General features: G+C 35.1%; 1 protein-coding gene across 10 annotated transcripts in view; it reads left to right on the forward strand.

The window, feature by feature from the left end:
• LOC138692649 (ribosome-binding protein 1-like) overlaps positions 1-17,316 on the forward strand; it is a 163,455-nt gene extending 146,139 nt beyond the window's left edge. For all 10 annotated transcript variants that reach the window (XM_069815735.1, XM_069815738.1, XM_069815741.1 and 7 more), the window contains one exon: positions 16,211-17,316. In XM_069815735.1, coding sequence (XP_069671836.1) covers positions 16,211-16,263 — 53 coding nt within the window. In that variant the 3' untranslated portion in view covers positions 16,264-17,316. The remainder of the gene's footprint in view (positions 1-16,210) is intronic.
• The last annotated feature ends 987 nt before the right edge of the window (positions 17,317-18,303 follow it).

The following is an 18,303-nucleotide window of genomic DNA, read 5'->3' on the forward strand; positions in this document are numbered from 1 at the left end:
TATGGGACCAGTGCCCACCCAGCATCGTGATGCATTTGGGGAGCTACGATAGGTAGTGAAATCCGGTTACGAAAACCAGCTATAACGGCTGGGGAGATCATTGTGCTAACCACAAGATACCTCCATTCTGGTTGGATGATCGTCCACCTCCGCTTCGACATGTGAACATGAACATGAGGCCAGCAGCCGGTTGGTCGGTCTGGGTTCTTGAAGGACTATGGCACCACGGATTATTATACTTCAGAATAGTTCATTCTGTATCTGTAATATTATTTTACCCTTAAAACTAAAGAATAATGGTATTTTATGAACACCTTCAAATTAGTGTAACTCTGAAATATTGTGAATAGGACACAGGTTTATATGACATTGTTTGCTTAAAATATCTTTGGAAATATGCTCCGCAAGTGGCAGTAACTTCTCGTGAATCACCCTGTATGATTATCTAATAATATATTAGACAAAATGACAATTTTATATTCTCAGTCTCCTCCAGTGCCAGCTAAGAGCATTTGGAGGTATGAATTTGTACAGATTCAATAAAAATGAGTACGTAATTTTTCTAAATTAAAATCTTAATTTATATACCGAATATATTAAAAAGAAGAAGGAAGCGTGGAAAGAAATCCTTACAGCGAAGTATACAACAAGAGAGTTCAGACATGTTTTCCTTATTTTTGTCCTTTCGTAATAAAACCTAATTTCGTAATGTGTATGTATAGTAATTTTTCTCAAGTTCTTGCCCATTGTAGTTCATAAAACTAGTTTCAAAATGTATTACAGTAAACCTTCATTAAGACGAACCTCAAGGGACCGAAAAATTGCCTGTTCGTCTTAACCGAGTTCGTATTAATGAGGGTTTACTGTATTACAATCATTTCTGCTGTGTTGTCACTGCTACTCTATATGCAAGAGTGTTGTAGGTTACTGCAGAACTGATATTAATTCTTTGGGCAATACATTTGAAAAATAATAATATTTGTGCACAAGACTTTAGAAAGGGGGTGTTATCTCTGGTTTGTTGATACTTGTCTTTTTAAACATTACCTTCGTATTCTAATTAAACTAAAACTAAAGGATGGTGTCTTACTTAATTTATTTCTTTAACCTTCTTTTTATATAGGAGGGGTTTAACCTTCAGATATCCTATTTGTGCAAAGTCTCAGTGAAGATAATCTTCATTCCTAATTACAATTTTTTTATTACTATTGTTATTTTGGACACTTATTTTCTTGGTGATATTTTTAATGACTACAGAAGGCTTTGAAGCTACATTAACTGATGTTCTTAAAAGCCAGAAATGGAAGACTAAATTCTTTTCGAGTACCTATTCTGAAACTGAGTATGAGGCATATTTCACAAAAATAAAATGAAGTGTTACTTCGTTGCTGTGCCTCCAAAATCAGCGATGTGCATTTAAACAGATTTTTCAGGAGAAAGAAATAAGCTTTATCACTTTTAATTCCTTTGATTTTCAAAGTTACTTTCTATATAATTTCAATAATTGCATGAAAAATGATGAAATTATACCGAAAGTAGCTTTGAAAATAATGGAAATTAAAAATGACCATGTTTTATTCTTTCTCCTGAAAAATCTGTTTAAATGCACATAGCAAGGTTTGGAGGCGCAGGGACAATTTATAAAATACAGAAACTATTTTGTCATGACTAAATAATGAATTGCCCATACTTTTAACTTAAATTTATTTTGATTTTATTAATAGTTCACACTAAACAGGCCAGGTGCTTGAATATGCTTGTGTACTTAATTTTTGTAATACTGTCATTGCAAGTTATCTTGAACCTTACATCCCCTAAGTCTGTCTTTGGAACTGCTCGGTACGGCGTGTACTCATCAACGTATCGGCACGGCAAGGTTGCCCCTCCCTCGGGTAACGTGACTCTTTTCAGAAAACGTTGGTTCTTTTACCTTACGGCTCTCTACTGTAAAAGAACTTGGTTCAATACAGACATCATCTTCTCTCGATACTCCGGTTTTGAGAGGAGAACATAGTTTCGTAGCAAGCTTTAATTAACCTTTAATGAGTAAATATTTAAATATAATCGTGTGTACACTCCTCTCTCATGCGGACTGGGGACCGGCAATGGAGGAGTTACTACAGCTACTTCTAGCTATACATTATATAGGCCTGCATGATTTACACCTTCAGCTAATATGTAAATATTCTTATAACAATATTTTACAGGCCTATTATTTGAATTTACATTAATTTACAATTATACACAATCCATATCCCTATCATTGCTGCCATCATCGCTTGTTTCAAAATTAATTATTTCGCCAATGGCATCATCCATTCGGAATTATCTTCTTAATCGTAGGTACTACTTTCTGAACAAGATAGAATTCTTCGATTGTATCCCGAATAACATGTTGATCAAAGTCGTCCACTTCAACTTTACACAAGTCTAATTCTGGAATGAAATAATATGTTTAGTAGAACTGTAAGAAAATAATAACTTGCAACAGTAATTCATTATGTCGCTCTCAATACACGCACTATTGTACATAACTATTATAGCAATAATTTCTAAACATTACATACCTATTCTTTCCCGGAGTAGTGTGAGGTTCATTCGGTTGTAATTCAATATTATTTTTAATTCTCTTCACGGAACTAATACTTTTGCCAGAGTATTTAGCCGCTCTCTCATATTCCTTAGCAAGAGGTTCCAGCAAATACTTGTTTAATTTTTCCTCCTCGCAACGCTTAATTTTATTATATTTGCGATAATTTCTCTTTCTCCGCTGTGGATAACAGCGTTACTTTTTCTCCGCGGTGGTGTGATTTCACCATAATTGCTACCCTGTGGTTGCTGCTCCATGGTAACACTACTGGTACGCAGTGAAGGAAATAGTACTATGTTTTTTGACAAGAGATTATGATGCGGAGCATGCGCAAACAACTCAGTTGGCTCCACCCACGTTAAGCGCTTCCTTCCCTCTGCCCCCGCTCAGAAGGTTCAAGATAACTTGCAATAACAGTACTTGCCTGAAAACAATTAATATTTTTAGCTTTTAAATACAAAGTTACAAGACCAGGGTTGTAGAATTTAATAATCTCATCCTAAATGCAGTACTTCATATCTTTCTACCTTCCTTACTTCAGTAATGTGGTAGTGTTCAATAATGCAAGTCCAAACAAAGAACTTAATTTGAGAAACCTGATTAAGCTTTCTGTACAAAATCTTTCTGTCCATTCAATTCCTTTTCTTCTTTCTCTCATGCAAGTTTTCAGTGCAGTAACAGAATATCTAAATGTATTTATGATATTTATAATTCATAATTTCTAAACTTTACTGTTATTACTTGAAGTTTCATTCTAAACGGGAATTGACTATGTTTCTGTTTCACTTTGCTTTTGGTGGCTTCAGTGCTTGGTCAAGGATTCACAGCTTAAATGAAGGTTTGTGGTGTTTACTGCACACATTTTGGTTTCAGTTTAGGTCTGCAGTGAATTCTTCATTTTATTCTGCATAAGCATTACAGCATCCTGTGATAATTGAAGTCCTTTGCATGAAATACGATTGTCTTCAGTTCTCACAGTGATGTGTACCTATGTTCTAGACTGCAGATTAATGAAATATTCACTGCCGGTATCGTGGTGGAGGGAATTAAAGCAACTTGTTGAAACTCTTAGTTTTTAATTGCAGTTTTGCAATTACTTGTTATTGAATTGCTTATTCTAATATACATCAATTTATTTTTTATTATTTATCTGTCATTGTTAATACTTTATTTAGAGTAAATTCATTGATGATGCTCATAGGTATGTTAGAAATTCTATATTATTCTCATCCAATATGACATCCCGTTATTTGCATTTTTTATCTGTAACTATTCTTTCATTGTAATTATCTTTACTTCTTTATTTCGTTTCGTATCTCTCTATAAACTATATATTTATATAATTTCAAGGGAAAAATTGTTCCGGTGCTGGGTATCGATCCCGGGACCTCTGGTTGAACGTACCAGTGCTTTGCCAACTGAGCTACCTGGGAACTCCACCCGACACCGTCTCAACTTTTCCCTTTATATCCACACAACTCACATGGGCTGACGAAATGCCAGAGACCCACATCAAGTGCACACAATCTCTGTGCGACTTGGAATTGTGGTTTTCTGTTAACGTACACAGTGACGTATATATTATGCAAATCTAGTCTTTCAGGTAAAGCTCCCTGTGAAGCAGATTTGAATCATTTCAAGGGAAAAACTGTTCCGGGGCCGGGTATCGATCCCGGGACCTCTGGTTGAACGTACCAGTGCTTTGCCAACTGAGCTACCTGGGAACTCCACCCGACACCGTCTCAACTTTTCCCTTTATATCCACACAACTCACATGGGCTGACGAAATGCCAGAGACCCACATCAAGTGCACACAATCTCTGTGCGACTTGGAATTGTGGTTTTCTGTTAACGTACACAGTGACGTATATATTATGCAAATCTAGTCTTTCAGGTAAAGCTCCCTGTGAAGCAGATTTGAATCATTTCAAGGGAAAAACTGTTCCGGGGCCGGGTATCGATCCCGGGACCTCTGGTTGAACGTACCAGTGCTTTGCCAACTGAGCTACCTGGGAACTCCACCCGACACCGTCTCAACTTTTCCCTTTATATTCACACAACTCGCATGGGCTGACGGAATCTGCTTCACAGGGAGCTTTACCTGAAAGACTAGATTTGCATATATATTTATAGTTACAGTCAATTCATTATCCTCTCTGTCTTTTTAGTGGCCAACTTCAATCACATTTTTTCCAATAACAATTTTTTTTAAGAAAAATGGTGTTCTTTACTCTGAGGAAATTAATAGAGAAATCATGTTTACTATTAATTGAAGTGATGTGCGTTTGAGATGGGCAGGGCATGTAGCACGTATGGGCGAATTCAGAAATGTATATAGAGTGTTAGTTGGGAGGCCTGAGGGGAAAAGACCTTTGGGGAGGCCGAGATGTAGATGGGAAGATAATATTAAAATGGATTTGAGGGAGGTGGGATATGATGATAGAGACTGGATTAATCTTGCTCAGGATAGGGACCAATGGCGGGCTTATGTGAGGGCGGCAATGAACCTCCGGGTTCCTTAAAAGCCAGTAAGTAAGTATGTTAGTAAGTAAGATGTGCGCAAGTGGGCCAACCTTAATTTTGATGAAAGAGTGAATAAAGGTTTTCATTGTAAAAAATAATTGTATAAATTGCATGTATAAATACAAATTTGTACAAGATATTAATAAAATGTCGTGCTCGTAAGTCAAATTAAATAAAAATTCATCACAGCTCATCACAGTTAGTAGCAGTTTAGTGTTGAAACAACTGTAAGTTGTAATGTTATTACAAAGCAAGTGTAATGCATGTCTTCACCTCTCACTTGATGTTGGGTCTCTCTATGAGAAGATGATTGTAGGAGGTATGCCCTTCAGAAGATGTATAAAAACTTTGCTCTTTTCTACTTTAATCATGCATGTCTCTCCAAGTAAAGTTTCGGGAACGAAACATTCGTCATTAACTATTGGCCATTTTCCTCTTGAGGTTCACAGTAGGAATAGCTATGGGAATACTTGAATGGTTCATTTTTGGCGATTTTCAGATGTCTTATTTTGTTTTTGCAGTTTTAAAGCAGCATGTTACAATGTACAGTCTTGGAAAAAAGTTTTGTCGCACAAATACTTTAAGTCCCAGAAAGGAGGCAGTGCACAAGATCAGATATACAACGAAACAAAACTAATTTTATGCGAGATCGTGCGTATTTGCTTGGTTTCCGCACTAAACCAATCCGCGGAAAGTCTAAAATTCCACATTCAGTATTCCCAACCTAACACACATAACAATTTCCCTCTTCTTACCGCTTAAGTGACATATTGATTTTACTGCTTTAGGCTTTTAACATATTATTTTTAGAGACGTTCAATATAGTAATAATTATAAATTGGAAACTTACCACTGCAATTTCACCTATATTGCACTGTTAATTATTGTTTTTAAATATTTGCAAAAATTAAGTAAACTCTACAACTCCACTAAAGTTACTGCATTCGTGATGCAAGTAACATTAAGGAAGCTGTGAAAAAATCAACAAGATTCCAGACTCATCATGGTGGCTACTTTGAACGAAGGAGATGTGCAGTATGTTATATAAATAATATTGTTAAAATAATAAAATGAAAAATAAATCATTACATAACCTTACCGTTTGTTTTAAGTCCGCATTTATAGACGGGGGGGGGGGGGAAGACAGACGTATATCACGGCCTGCTGGAGTATAGTAAACACAGAAAACATTTTAAAGCAACATTGTTGAAGATAGATATTTTTGTTTTGCAAATTTGCCGTCATTGAACAGAAACCAAGATGGAGATTTCATTGCAACTAATTAGAAATTCCTCTTTCAGGTATGTAATAAACGATCTTCGCACAAAATAATGTACGATACACGAGCGGTATGTTTTCTTTCAATTCTCGGAAATTAAAAAAGCTCAACTACGTTTCGCTTTTTCAAACTTTTCCTCGAACATGGAAACTTCAACATACCGCTCTTGTGACGCATATTACTATTATTACCTCAACTAGTTCTTCTCTTGTGAACCAGGCCGCTCATCCTCTGATCATGTGCACTGCCTCCTTTCTGGGACTTACACAGTATCTGTGCAACAAAACTTTTTTCTAAGACTACAAAATCTTTCCCTCCTTCTTTGAGTTACGTGGAATAGATTCTTCTTCTGTGTCTTTCTCACCCTCCAACCCAACCACATCAAGTACATCTGATTTAGTCCATACCTTCTATTCAATCAGTGGAATGTACAGTGTATTTTAGTGGCCATTTTAAAATCTTTTAGGGCTGGCATAGAAGATTATGAGAAGTAGTTACCGAAGACAGTCTCGCACTTAGAAGCAACTCGATTGTGAGTTATAACCCAAAATAATAATTAAAATGCCAGGAAACCAGCAAAATTTTCTTGTTATGTCTTCATATTGAGATGCTTATTGCATATGAAAACTTTAATAACAAATAGGTAATAACTATAGTGAGGATCAGGTAAGAACAGTTCCTAAACAGCAAATATTGCCGTCTTGTCAGTGTTGCCAACTGTTACCAGATATCACACGATCCTACGTACTGAATGACTTATTTACGTACCGTACTTTACCTTAATGTTGAAAGGTTATTCTAAATAATTCAATAATTAGTAACAGATTTTCTTAGGCAAACTATACGAGAAAGGGATCAACATGTTAGGTATTTTGTCTGGCAATATGAAATTCATTGATTTGGCTAAACAATTGATTTACGAGACTTAACCTAAAAATGTATTTTGTTTGACCACATAAAATTGTTAGTACTAACTCCGAAAACTTACCTGACTACAGTCTTGAATTATAACCACAACGCAACACATAAAATAACTATTATGTATTAATATTAATTAATTTTATTAGTATGTTCAAATTTCACTAGCTTCAAGTAACCGGCTCTGAAATCTAGCTAGTACAATTTTAATTTCATGGAACTCCAGTACTGACAACATTTGTCTCATCTGTCACCATAACAGTTACAAAAACACTACCATTTGTAGTATTTATCCAACGAGCACAGAATACATAGAGTAGACACTAGCATCTTAATACCATTGGACGGAGTGAAGCCGGTTTGATGGACCTCACGCCATCTTGTTGCTACCAAAACATTGCAAAGTAGCTATTACGTTATAGAAGATCTTACGATAATAAGAATTCCATATGTCCCTAATTTCCTGGAGGACTCACACTTTCTTGTTTGTTTCGTAATACAGAATCGCTAGGCACGTATTTTTAGCAAAAATTACAAAACTGTCATCGATAAATCACATATATACAGGCTATTTAAATTTACACCTCTTCAAATTGCAGTATGGTATTTAATAGGTACTCTGGAAGGTTAAACAAACAATAATGATAAAAAAGGAAGATAACAGTTTGACCTTATTTTGCTACTAGTCCAATAAAAATGCTACCCTATAATAATTACTTTTATAGGTTGATCCATTTGCTTCGATTTAATAATGCAACTTGCTTCTTAACGCAAATTATCATTCTCTTCCTTTTGCCAGTATTTCGTATAGATGTCCCAATTTTGTTTAGAGAAAAAGTGGAATGCTCTTGACCATATAATATTTGATAGGCTCTTCGTTTATAGTATATAATTAGATTATAACGACGAACAAAAGTGAAGTTTTATTACCAAGTGGGTCAAGTTAGTTCACGACCGAGTTAATGAAGCTACTAAGTCTGCAAAACATAAGTCTGATTTCGTGATTATAAAAATTAATTACAGTAATATTAATACACTATTTCTTTTTCTTCATCAAACGAATACGTGCATTCGGTTTAAGAGAAACCTCGGTACACCCATTTTCTATAGCACTCGACACAAACTTCCAACATGGGTTGTTAGGTTAGCTTCGCTCGTAAATGCTAAGTCTGCAAAGCATGTCTGATTTCGTGATTATAAAAATTAATTACAATAATATTAATACACTATTTCTTTTTTATCAAATGAATACGTGCATTCGGTTGAAGAGAAACCTCGGTACACCCATTTTCTATAGCACGCGACATAAACTTCCAACATGGGTTGTTAGGTTAACTTCGCTTGTAAATGCCAAGTCTGCAAAGCATGTCTGATTTCGTGATTATAAAAATCAATTACAATAATATTAATACACTATTTCTTTTTTATCAAATGAATACGTGCATTCGGTTGAAGAGAAACCTCGGTATACCCATTTTCTATAGCACGCGACACAAACTTCCAACTTGGGTTGTTATTTATTTTTTTTTTTTGGGGGTTATTTTACGACGCTGTATCAACATCTAGGTTATTTAGCGTCTGAATGAAATGAAGGTGATAATGCCGGTGAAATGAGTCCGGGGTCCAGCACCGAAAGTTACCCAGCATTTGCTCGTATTGGGTTGAGGAAAAACCCCGGAAAAAACCTCAACCAGGTAACTTGCCCCGACCGGGATTCGAACCCGGGCCACCTGGTTTCGCGGCCAGACGCGCTGACCGTTACTCCACAGGTGTGGACTTGGGTTGTTAGGTTAGCTTCGCTCGTAAATGCTAAGTTTACAAAGCGTGTCTGATTTAGTGATTATAAAAATTAATTACAATAAGATCAATACACTAATCCTTTCTCTTAATCAAACAAATACGTGAACAATACGAATCTAACTGACTAACCTAGGCTAAATCATTCATTATCTACCGGTAATAAGTACATTTCACACATGCATATTTACCTGTGAAAAGTTATTCCAGGAATTTTTTTGAAAATCTGTTTGTGCAGCCACACGCAGTACATGTAGGCATATTGAAATTAGTTCATTTATTAATTAAAACAACGATGCAACATCACAATCAACTGCCCATGTGCTAACCGGGACCCCAATGTTTTGGTAGCATCATAATGGCGACGGTCTACAAAAGCGGCTTCACCTGCAAGCTGTTCATGTCTACTTTATGCATTCTGTGCTTGTTGTATTTATCAGTATCGAAATTCTAAACGCAGTTGGTAAAAGAAAATTCAACCTGCAAACTAGAAAATCACCAAAATCCACTAGCATATGTAGTAATAGGGGAAAAATGGTTAGGTTTCACCCTTGGGGTATGAAGTAAGCTGACCCGGACTATACTATAAAATTTGCAAGATTGTGCTGATTGCTGAACACAATATACGAATGTTAGTATCACAGTGATAATCGTATTACCAGTGCATCGGTAGAGTCCTTGACTTGCCATTACTCACCCTGGCTCTACAAGTGTGGTTCATAGATGTCGCTAGTGCCAAGAAGCATAGGCCACTTAGTTTATCAGAGACTGTCCAGAGTGCACCACAGGTCTGCATTAAATTGCAATGGATGAATGATGATGATTGATGATTCTGGAAAATTGTTGGGATGTCACAGGGGAATCGAAGTACCTGGAGAAAACCTCTTGCCCAACATTAGTTATAAATTCAGGGTGGATTAACCGGGATTTGAACCCAGATCCCCTGTCTTATAAGCCCAGTGTGCTAGCAATGAGCCACGGTGATGATCATCTTCCTGATATTGGAATAGGGATTGTGGTGTCCCAACAAATCTTGTTGCGCACCCTGGGCAATGACTCTGTCGGTAAATTGGTCTACACAACGGGTGAATGACGAACAGACAAGTATCCGATATTAGTAAATAAGTATGCAACTTCCAAAGAAGATTATTTCACATGACCCTCTCTTCTAGTTGTAATTTTGTGACATTGTCACTGAAATGTCATGTTTTCTGTAGTAACGTGTTATTCTACTGCATTTACATTTTTATTGACGTATTGTTTTTCCATTTTTATGTACATGTGCGTTGAAAGTATTATAATGAAACATGTCATGAAAGCTGGCTCTGAGGATATTGCCTCTGCATCAATATTTTCAGTTATTTTACGAGATGCGGCATTTTAAGCAGATTAATTTAAAATGAAATAAAATCTTATAAAGTGAATTAAACCTGCATTTTCTCGACTAAAAGCTTAGAGAGAGAAATATTTATTAAATAATAAATTATCTGTTCTCAAATAGAGAATGGCCTCAGGGATTGAGAAATATCAGACATCATCATCATCATCATCATCATCATCATCATCATCATGAACCAGATTAATACAACTTTTGTCCTGTTTCTTATACATACAAATATGTAAATATCGGACATAATTTAAAAAAATAGTATATATAAAAATAAAACTTATAAGATAGTGAATTTTACATAATTATACACTGAAGTGTAACCTATGAAACACATTTTGACAGATTACATAAATAATTAAGACACATAACTTGAATGTTAAAATATGAATGATACTGTAAAATTGTGTAAATGAAGCAAATTTTAAAGTTTAAATAAACTGTTAAAGGTTTTATTCATTTCTTAAGATTATTTTTAAGTAATTTGTTTAAAAATGCCCCACCTGTATAAACAGTACTACTATACGGTAGTCGAAAAAACGTAGTTTAATACAAGATCATTTTGGGGCACAGTAATAGTTGGCGCACTTTCCATACATTGCTCCAGGTAGGTGCGCGTTTTTATATTGTAAGTACTTTTAAAGCTTCCATTTCAAACTTAATATACCATTTACAGCTAATTATGAAAATTTCAGATAAGTCGTTAATATCAATATCATTGAATTATATTACAGTCAAATAACTTACCATACAAATGTTATTAACTTATTAAATATTGTTACTACATCACATTCATTTGGCTGTTAACGTTTTTGCCATTTCGGCATCATCAGACAGCAAATTATTACGATATAAAATTGAGTAAAGTCTTCCATTGTTTATGATTAACATAAATTAAACAGAAGTTACATATATAATCCAATATTAAAAATGTATATAAAATTGTTAACAAATTGTGGTCATTGTGTTCACCTTATGTCAGTGTGAACAATTTCAAATTTAATAGTAGAAACTACTAATGTAACCTATTTACAATAATTGAAATTGCACTTAATTTTTTATTTAAAATTGAAGTTAAAAAACAAGATTATATATAATTTGTAACCATTTGTTTAAATTGGTTTTCTACGTATATTGTATATTTTGTAACTTTCGTGGAAAATTGAATTTTGTATTATGTTTTCGTTGTTATTTGCGTAACTTATTGTGATGCTACTAGAGACATACTATTGTGTATTACGTAGAATTGATCTTGTGCTTCTTATTAATTCTACATATACATAATACACTCAGGAACAAAAAAAAAACGGACACTTTAATATTTGCTGGTATTTTGCAAAACATTATGTTCTCATACAATATTATGGTAGCCATCTGTTGTTATGGAGACGTGTATACATTGTTGATTGTTTTTTGTTTTATAAACAAGCCATTACAACCAAATATTCCAATTTTGCTTTCGGAGTCTCAGCTATAACAATTTTGTCTCAACCATTTTGTGCTTCATTATCGTTATCATTCGTTATTTCTTTATTTTTACATTTTCTGAGTTTAAGTGGGGTTGTAACATTTGTCTTAAAACAATATGCGACCTGAAGATGTGGCTCGAGCTGTAGCCCTTTACGATGATGGACGCAGTGTACGTTACATTGCAAATGTTATGAATATGGCTAGAAGCACAACCCATGATACCATAAAACGGTATAGAGAGACCCTAGAATATACCAGAAGACCAGGTTCGGGTTGTCCAAGAGCTACAAATCCAAATGAAGACAGGTATATGGTGTTGAGAGTTCTTAGGGAGCGCAACCTGCCAGCTACTAGTGTAGCCCAGCAATTTGTTAACATGCATGGACGCCCAATTTCGGCCAAAACAGTTAGAAGGAGGTTGAAAGCAAGTGGGCTGATATCAAGTAGACCTGCAACTGGTCCCAGACTTCTCAGGATGCATCGAGTTGAATGACTGCGTTTTGCAAATGATCACAGGGATTGGAGAAATGGACAGTGGAGCTGTGTTCTGTTCACCGATGAGTCCCGTTTCAATCTGTGCTCACCTGATGGACGTGAAAGAGTTTGGAGAAGGAGGGGAGAACGATTTTCACAATGTTGCATTTCCGAAAATGTGCCGTATGGAGGTGGTGAAGTAATGGTTTGGGCAGGAGTGTGTACGGATGCTCGTACAGAGTTGGTTTTTGTTGAAAATGGAAGACTAACAGCTAATAGGTATATAAATGAATGTTTGGCTGATCATGTTGTGCCATTTGGCCAATTTGTAGGCGATAATTTTGTTTTAATGCATGATAATACACAGCCGCATATTGCCCATGTGGTCGGAGATTATCTCCAAGAAGTGGGAATCCATGTTCTTCCATGGCCAGCAAGGAGTCCAGACATGAACCCAATTGAACACGTGTGGGACATGCTGGGACGGTGTGTTAAGAATAGACGATCGAGACCAGAATCGTTATAAGAGTTGAGGCGAGCACTTGGCGAAGAATGGGAACTTATTCCTCAAGAAGACATTGCTAACCAAATTGAGAGCATGCCAAGACGTATGGATGCAGTTATTCAAGCCAGAGGGAGTAATACCCGTTACTAAAAAGAGTTTTTAATGTTTAAGGCACCATAAAATGAAAAAAAAAACAATGGCTATGGACTGGAAGGTCCGGGGTTCGATCCCAGGTGGTGACAGGATTTTTTCTCGTTGCCAAACTTTCAGAACGGCCCCGAGGTTCACTCAGCCTCCTATAAAATTGAGTACCGGGTCTTTCCCGGGGGTAAAAGGCAGTCAGAGCGTGGTGCCGACCACACCACCTGATTCTAGTGCCGAGGTCATGGAAAGCATGGGGCTCTACCTCCATGCCCCCCAAGTGCCTTCATGGCATGTTACGGGGTTACCTTGACCTTTACCTTTTTAGACCAAACGATGCTATAGTTATATGCCCATTGTAATTTTTTGTAAATTTTATCATCAGAGATTTTTTTTTTTTCAAATGTTGTCGTATAAGGTGCTAAATGAAACATTATTTTGTTTAAATGGGTTTTGTTTCATTTTGAAATAATTGGCAACAAAATACAAGCAAATATAGAAGTGTCCGGTTTTTTTTTTGTCCCTGAGTGTTGTATGTCTCTAGTAGCATCACAATAAGTTATGCAAATAACAACGAACATAACATGAAATTCAATGAAGTTACAAAATGCACAATATACGTAGAAAACCAATTTAAACGAAAGGTTACAAATTATATATAATCTTGTTTTTTAACTTCAATTTTAGATAAATTAAGTGCAATTTTAACTATTGTAAATAGGTTAGATTTATATTACTATTAAATATGAATTGTTCACACTGGCAGAAGATGAAAACAATGATCACAATTTGTTAACAATTTTATTATATGTTTTTAATATTGGATTATATAACTTCTGTTGAATTTACGTTAAAATATGTAGGTTAATCATATGTTGTATTTGTGTAACAGTGTAAGACTTTACTCAAATTTTATATCGTAATAATTTGTTGTCTGATGATGCTGAAATGACGAAAACGTTAACAGCCAAATGAATGTGATGTAATAACAATATTTAATATGTTAATTACATTTGTGTAATAACTCATTTGACTGTAATATAATTCAATGATATTGATATTAATATACTATGCCTGTTTCCTTCAAATCAGTCCCCTGAACACGATAATTAATTCAGATTGGGTAAATGAAACATTTTTCTTCTGTGCTGCACAGTTGTATCTTGGTTCACAATTGCATACATTCTCCTTTGTGTTTTCTTCGTTGTACATAATTTGTAGTCTTACAAAGATTATCAGCATGTCAGTTTGCACAACTGTAGGAATAGTAGTGGCGGCTTGTAACCTGAAAATATATAGCACACAGTACAGTGTTTTCTTCATCTTTCAGGATTTGAATTTGAATTCACAAGGACATTTAAATCCTGAATGTTTCAATGAATTCGACTGGTGAAGTGTGATGTGAAAGAACACATTATTTTTGTACACCACCACATTTTCAGGGCATGAGCCACCGCAGGGTAGTCGTTTATTAGTCTTCGTCTGTAGTTAACATTGGCAAAAGTAGTGAATTATATACATTTTTTACTCTGTGTGACAGAATAATAGAGTTTTTGTACTGTACTTTTTAATATTTAGAATGGAGCTTCAAAAACTTCTATCATTAATTGTTATAAAAAATAAGAAATAAGTAAAAACTCTTGAAAATAAAAATGTGTGTGTATGTTCACATGATCAAGAAACAAAATTAGGAAATATTGGTACAGTGAAACCTCTCATTTACGGACATCGAAGGGAAGTAACATCTGGGAGGTGTCCTTAATTGGGAGGGAGGCTCCCCAATCTAACAGTAAATTTATAATATGCAATATGTATCCCTTCACGCTTTAAATGAAATGTATTACTGTAATTTAATTCTAAATACATTATACTACAGTCAATTCTTTGCAGCTTTGAACTACAGTAGATAAGACCAAAAAAGGAAAATACAGTACTGTGCCATGCAGTTTTATTCTAGTTCTACAGTTATGCAGTACTGTAATTTACAGTTTTCAACTTAACCTTTATGTTCAGGTGCCATGTCTCTCGAAACAGAACAACTGATTGAAGTGAAGAGAATAATCCTACTAACCCTATCACGTATCGAATAGAATTTCACAATTGCGGAAATCTTGGACACATCAGACAGGTTAAATTTTATGATTTCGTTTATCCACCCGCTTCCAGCTAACATGGGGTAGCCGGCTGGGCTAGTGGTAGCCTACGAGACTCTTATTGTCTTCTTTCATGTTAAAGAATTTCTGTACAGTTCTCAAAACTAAATTTTCCATTTTTGTAACACATTGTCTTGAAATCCAAGTTCTGTCCGTAGTCAGGAGGTAAAGCAAGCTTTAGGACTGTGAAACAGCTGTCCGTGTCCATGTCTGAGAGTCTCCGTAAACGAGAGTTAAATTCATCATTATTTCTATATTATTTCAATTGGGACATAAAAATCTGTCCGTATATGAGGAGTGTCCGTTTCTTGGGGGTGTCCGTAAGGAGAGGTTTCACTGTACTGGAGAAAAATAGGGGAACAATACAATTGACTTTATTTGTAAGTCACTTGAATATGAATATAAAAACACTCTACAGTTATTTTAAAAGTCAGGCAATTCAGTCTTGTAAGATCTCCAAAAAATTAATTAATCAGTAGTAATAATAATAATAATAATAATAATAATAATATGAGCAAAAAGAAAGACAAAGAAACGCCTCTAAGTACTTCACTTGATGATGTTGAGCACTAATTGTCGATATATTATGATGGCAGCGACATTTTCTAAAGAAAGTTCCATGACGAAACTCTTTTCATGGTATGAAATTATTCACATCTACAGATAAGGCCATTATCTGTTGCAGAAAGCAGCAAATAGAAATATTTAGCTGTGAAATAGGAATGAAGGACGTATATGGTGACATTCGTGAAATGCAGATGCAGCTCTTAAGTGGTCTGTCGCCTTGGCTTAATTTAAGATCACTTGTAGGCAGATAGAAGGAACAGAGCAAATGAATTGGAACACAGATCATTGCGATGTTGTCTCTCACAACTAATTCTGGAATTTCATCTGGTCCATTCCTGTTCAGAAGTAATTACCGGTAAATTTTAAGTGAGATTCGTGTCTAACATTGATATTTCTTACTCGACAGGGTGGTTCCGGAAAAAAATAACTCCAAAGAAGAAAGTGACGACAGACTCCTGAACTCAACAAGACTTGCCAGACAAATGCACCGTGCTGTGTTTGTTGGAATAACTGAAATTCAGTACATTCAGGAGTGTTTGTATGACGACTGCATGCTCTAGTATGTATGTATGTGTGTTTGTATGTGTGGACAACAGTACATCAGTGGCTGGAGTGTAGGAATTTGTACACAAACTGCTAGGTGTGGGTTACATATACTATGGTGCTTCAGATTCTACCACTGTATTTGTATCGTAGTTCCAAACACTGGCAGAACTGCAGGAAGACGCTGTATGGGTTTCTTGGTGTGATACATTTAGGAAATGGGTGTCTCATGTGTGGAGGAGCCATGAGAGTGGGTATCGAGGAACGCGTTCCTCATCGTGTCTGAGAGTACTTAGTTCTCAAATTCTGTTCCTTAATTTAGATTCCTGTAACTTTTTATATGAATTAACAGTTACTTGATGTTAATAATTGGTACATTGGGTTAGCATTGGTGATGTAATGCCATTGGTGTAGCACAGTAATGGATAATTCTAAAAAAAATATTTTTAATAAAATAACAATCTTTTTTCTGTAAATGTGCAGTCTACTCTGAGCTGCCATATTGAAGGGGTCTTTCTTATGTTCATCTCGGATCAGCGCCTACCTAGTCTCTGTAACTCTTTTATGAAATTAAATAAGATTTAATTCAGTACAGGCTATCATATTGTGGCTTGAATAGAAGAGACAAGAAAAGTAGTTAAATAATAGAAATTGTTTGAATTCGAGGATAGTTCATCCATAGTGAAACATGAATGTTCACACTAAGGCCTACAGGATATATTGTGAACGGCTGACTATGCTACAGACAGATTTACAAATGTTATATTCAGATAAATTAGCTTTAATGAAATCTCTTCGATGAATTTTATTGTTTACATTCTAAACATAGATTTTGTGGTTATAATATTCGGCATTACTGTTTTCTATGGTTGAACATGGATAATGTACCTTCTTATTCTTACAATTTCCATTCATTATTACTTGTATGAGAATAAAGAATGTGCAAATAGTGGTACCTTTGAGTAACAACTTGTATTAAAATATATAATTTATTTTATGAAACCTTCTTTTACATAATAAGCATAATGATGACAAATCTTTCTTCTGTATTATGATTTATGGTTAGTAAAACATATGGATAGTTATTAATAACATAAATATTTTATTATTCATAATGAAATCGAGCATCATCTCAAGTTTAATCAGATAAGTCTTTCTCGCTATCTATAGACAACTCCCCGTTTCATTTAGTTGACCAATATTGATTTGATTAACATTATAAAGTTATTTTATTTTTAGAAATATAAATATTCATTAAGTCATGTTTGGAAAATTAGAGTTAGATATGAATTTTTCTCCTTTAAATGCGTTTGGGCATATGGCGTGTGAGCAGTTTTTTAATCCTGGTATTAGCAGTTTTGAAAGCTTGGTTAAAATCGATTTCAGTAAATGCTAATAACCAGGATTTAAAAAATCCAATCAGTATGAACATAGCTGTATGCAGACAGATCACGTGAGGAGAAAGACGAAGATGGACTATACAGAGTGGCTCAGGGGACGATTCAGCAGCACTTGGGGATCTAAATCTGTTAACTATTTTGAGCATAAAATTTCATGTAAACCTGGGTCCTGTTTTCAGTGTCTAGGAAGCTACAGTTACTAGAAAATAAAGAAAATGTGAAGTGTCGTGAGCTGAACGAAAGGAAATCGGTATTTCACAAACCATTTATGAATGACAGTACCAGTTTGAAGAGCAGATATTCACAATGTTCTCCTTCGATTTTAACATACAGAAGTGAACCCCGTGCATAGTATTTCCTACATTTCTGCTTTGATAAATGACATTGAGAGCTAAGAAACTTCATAGTTAACTGTAATTCTAAGAAAATATTTTTCTCTAAAGAACACGAAATTAAGAAAAGATAAATCTCCCAACAAGTAAAGAAAACATACCGTAACTCATAAAGCTAACCGAGCAATAGAAATAGAGTGTTATCTGGACCTGGTTGAAGATAC

The sequence above is a fragment of the Periplaneta americana genome, chromosome 17 (assembly GCF_040183065.1).
Source record: "Periplaneta americana isolate PAMFEO1 chromosome 17, P.americana_PAMFEO1_priV1, whole genome shotgun sequence".
NCBI classification, from domain to species: domain Eukaryota; kingdom Metazoa; phylum Arthropoda; class Insecta; order Blattodea; family Blattidae; genus Periplaneta; species Periplaneta americana.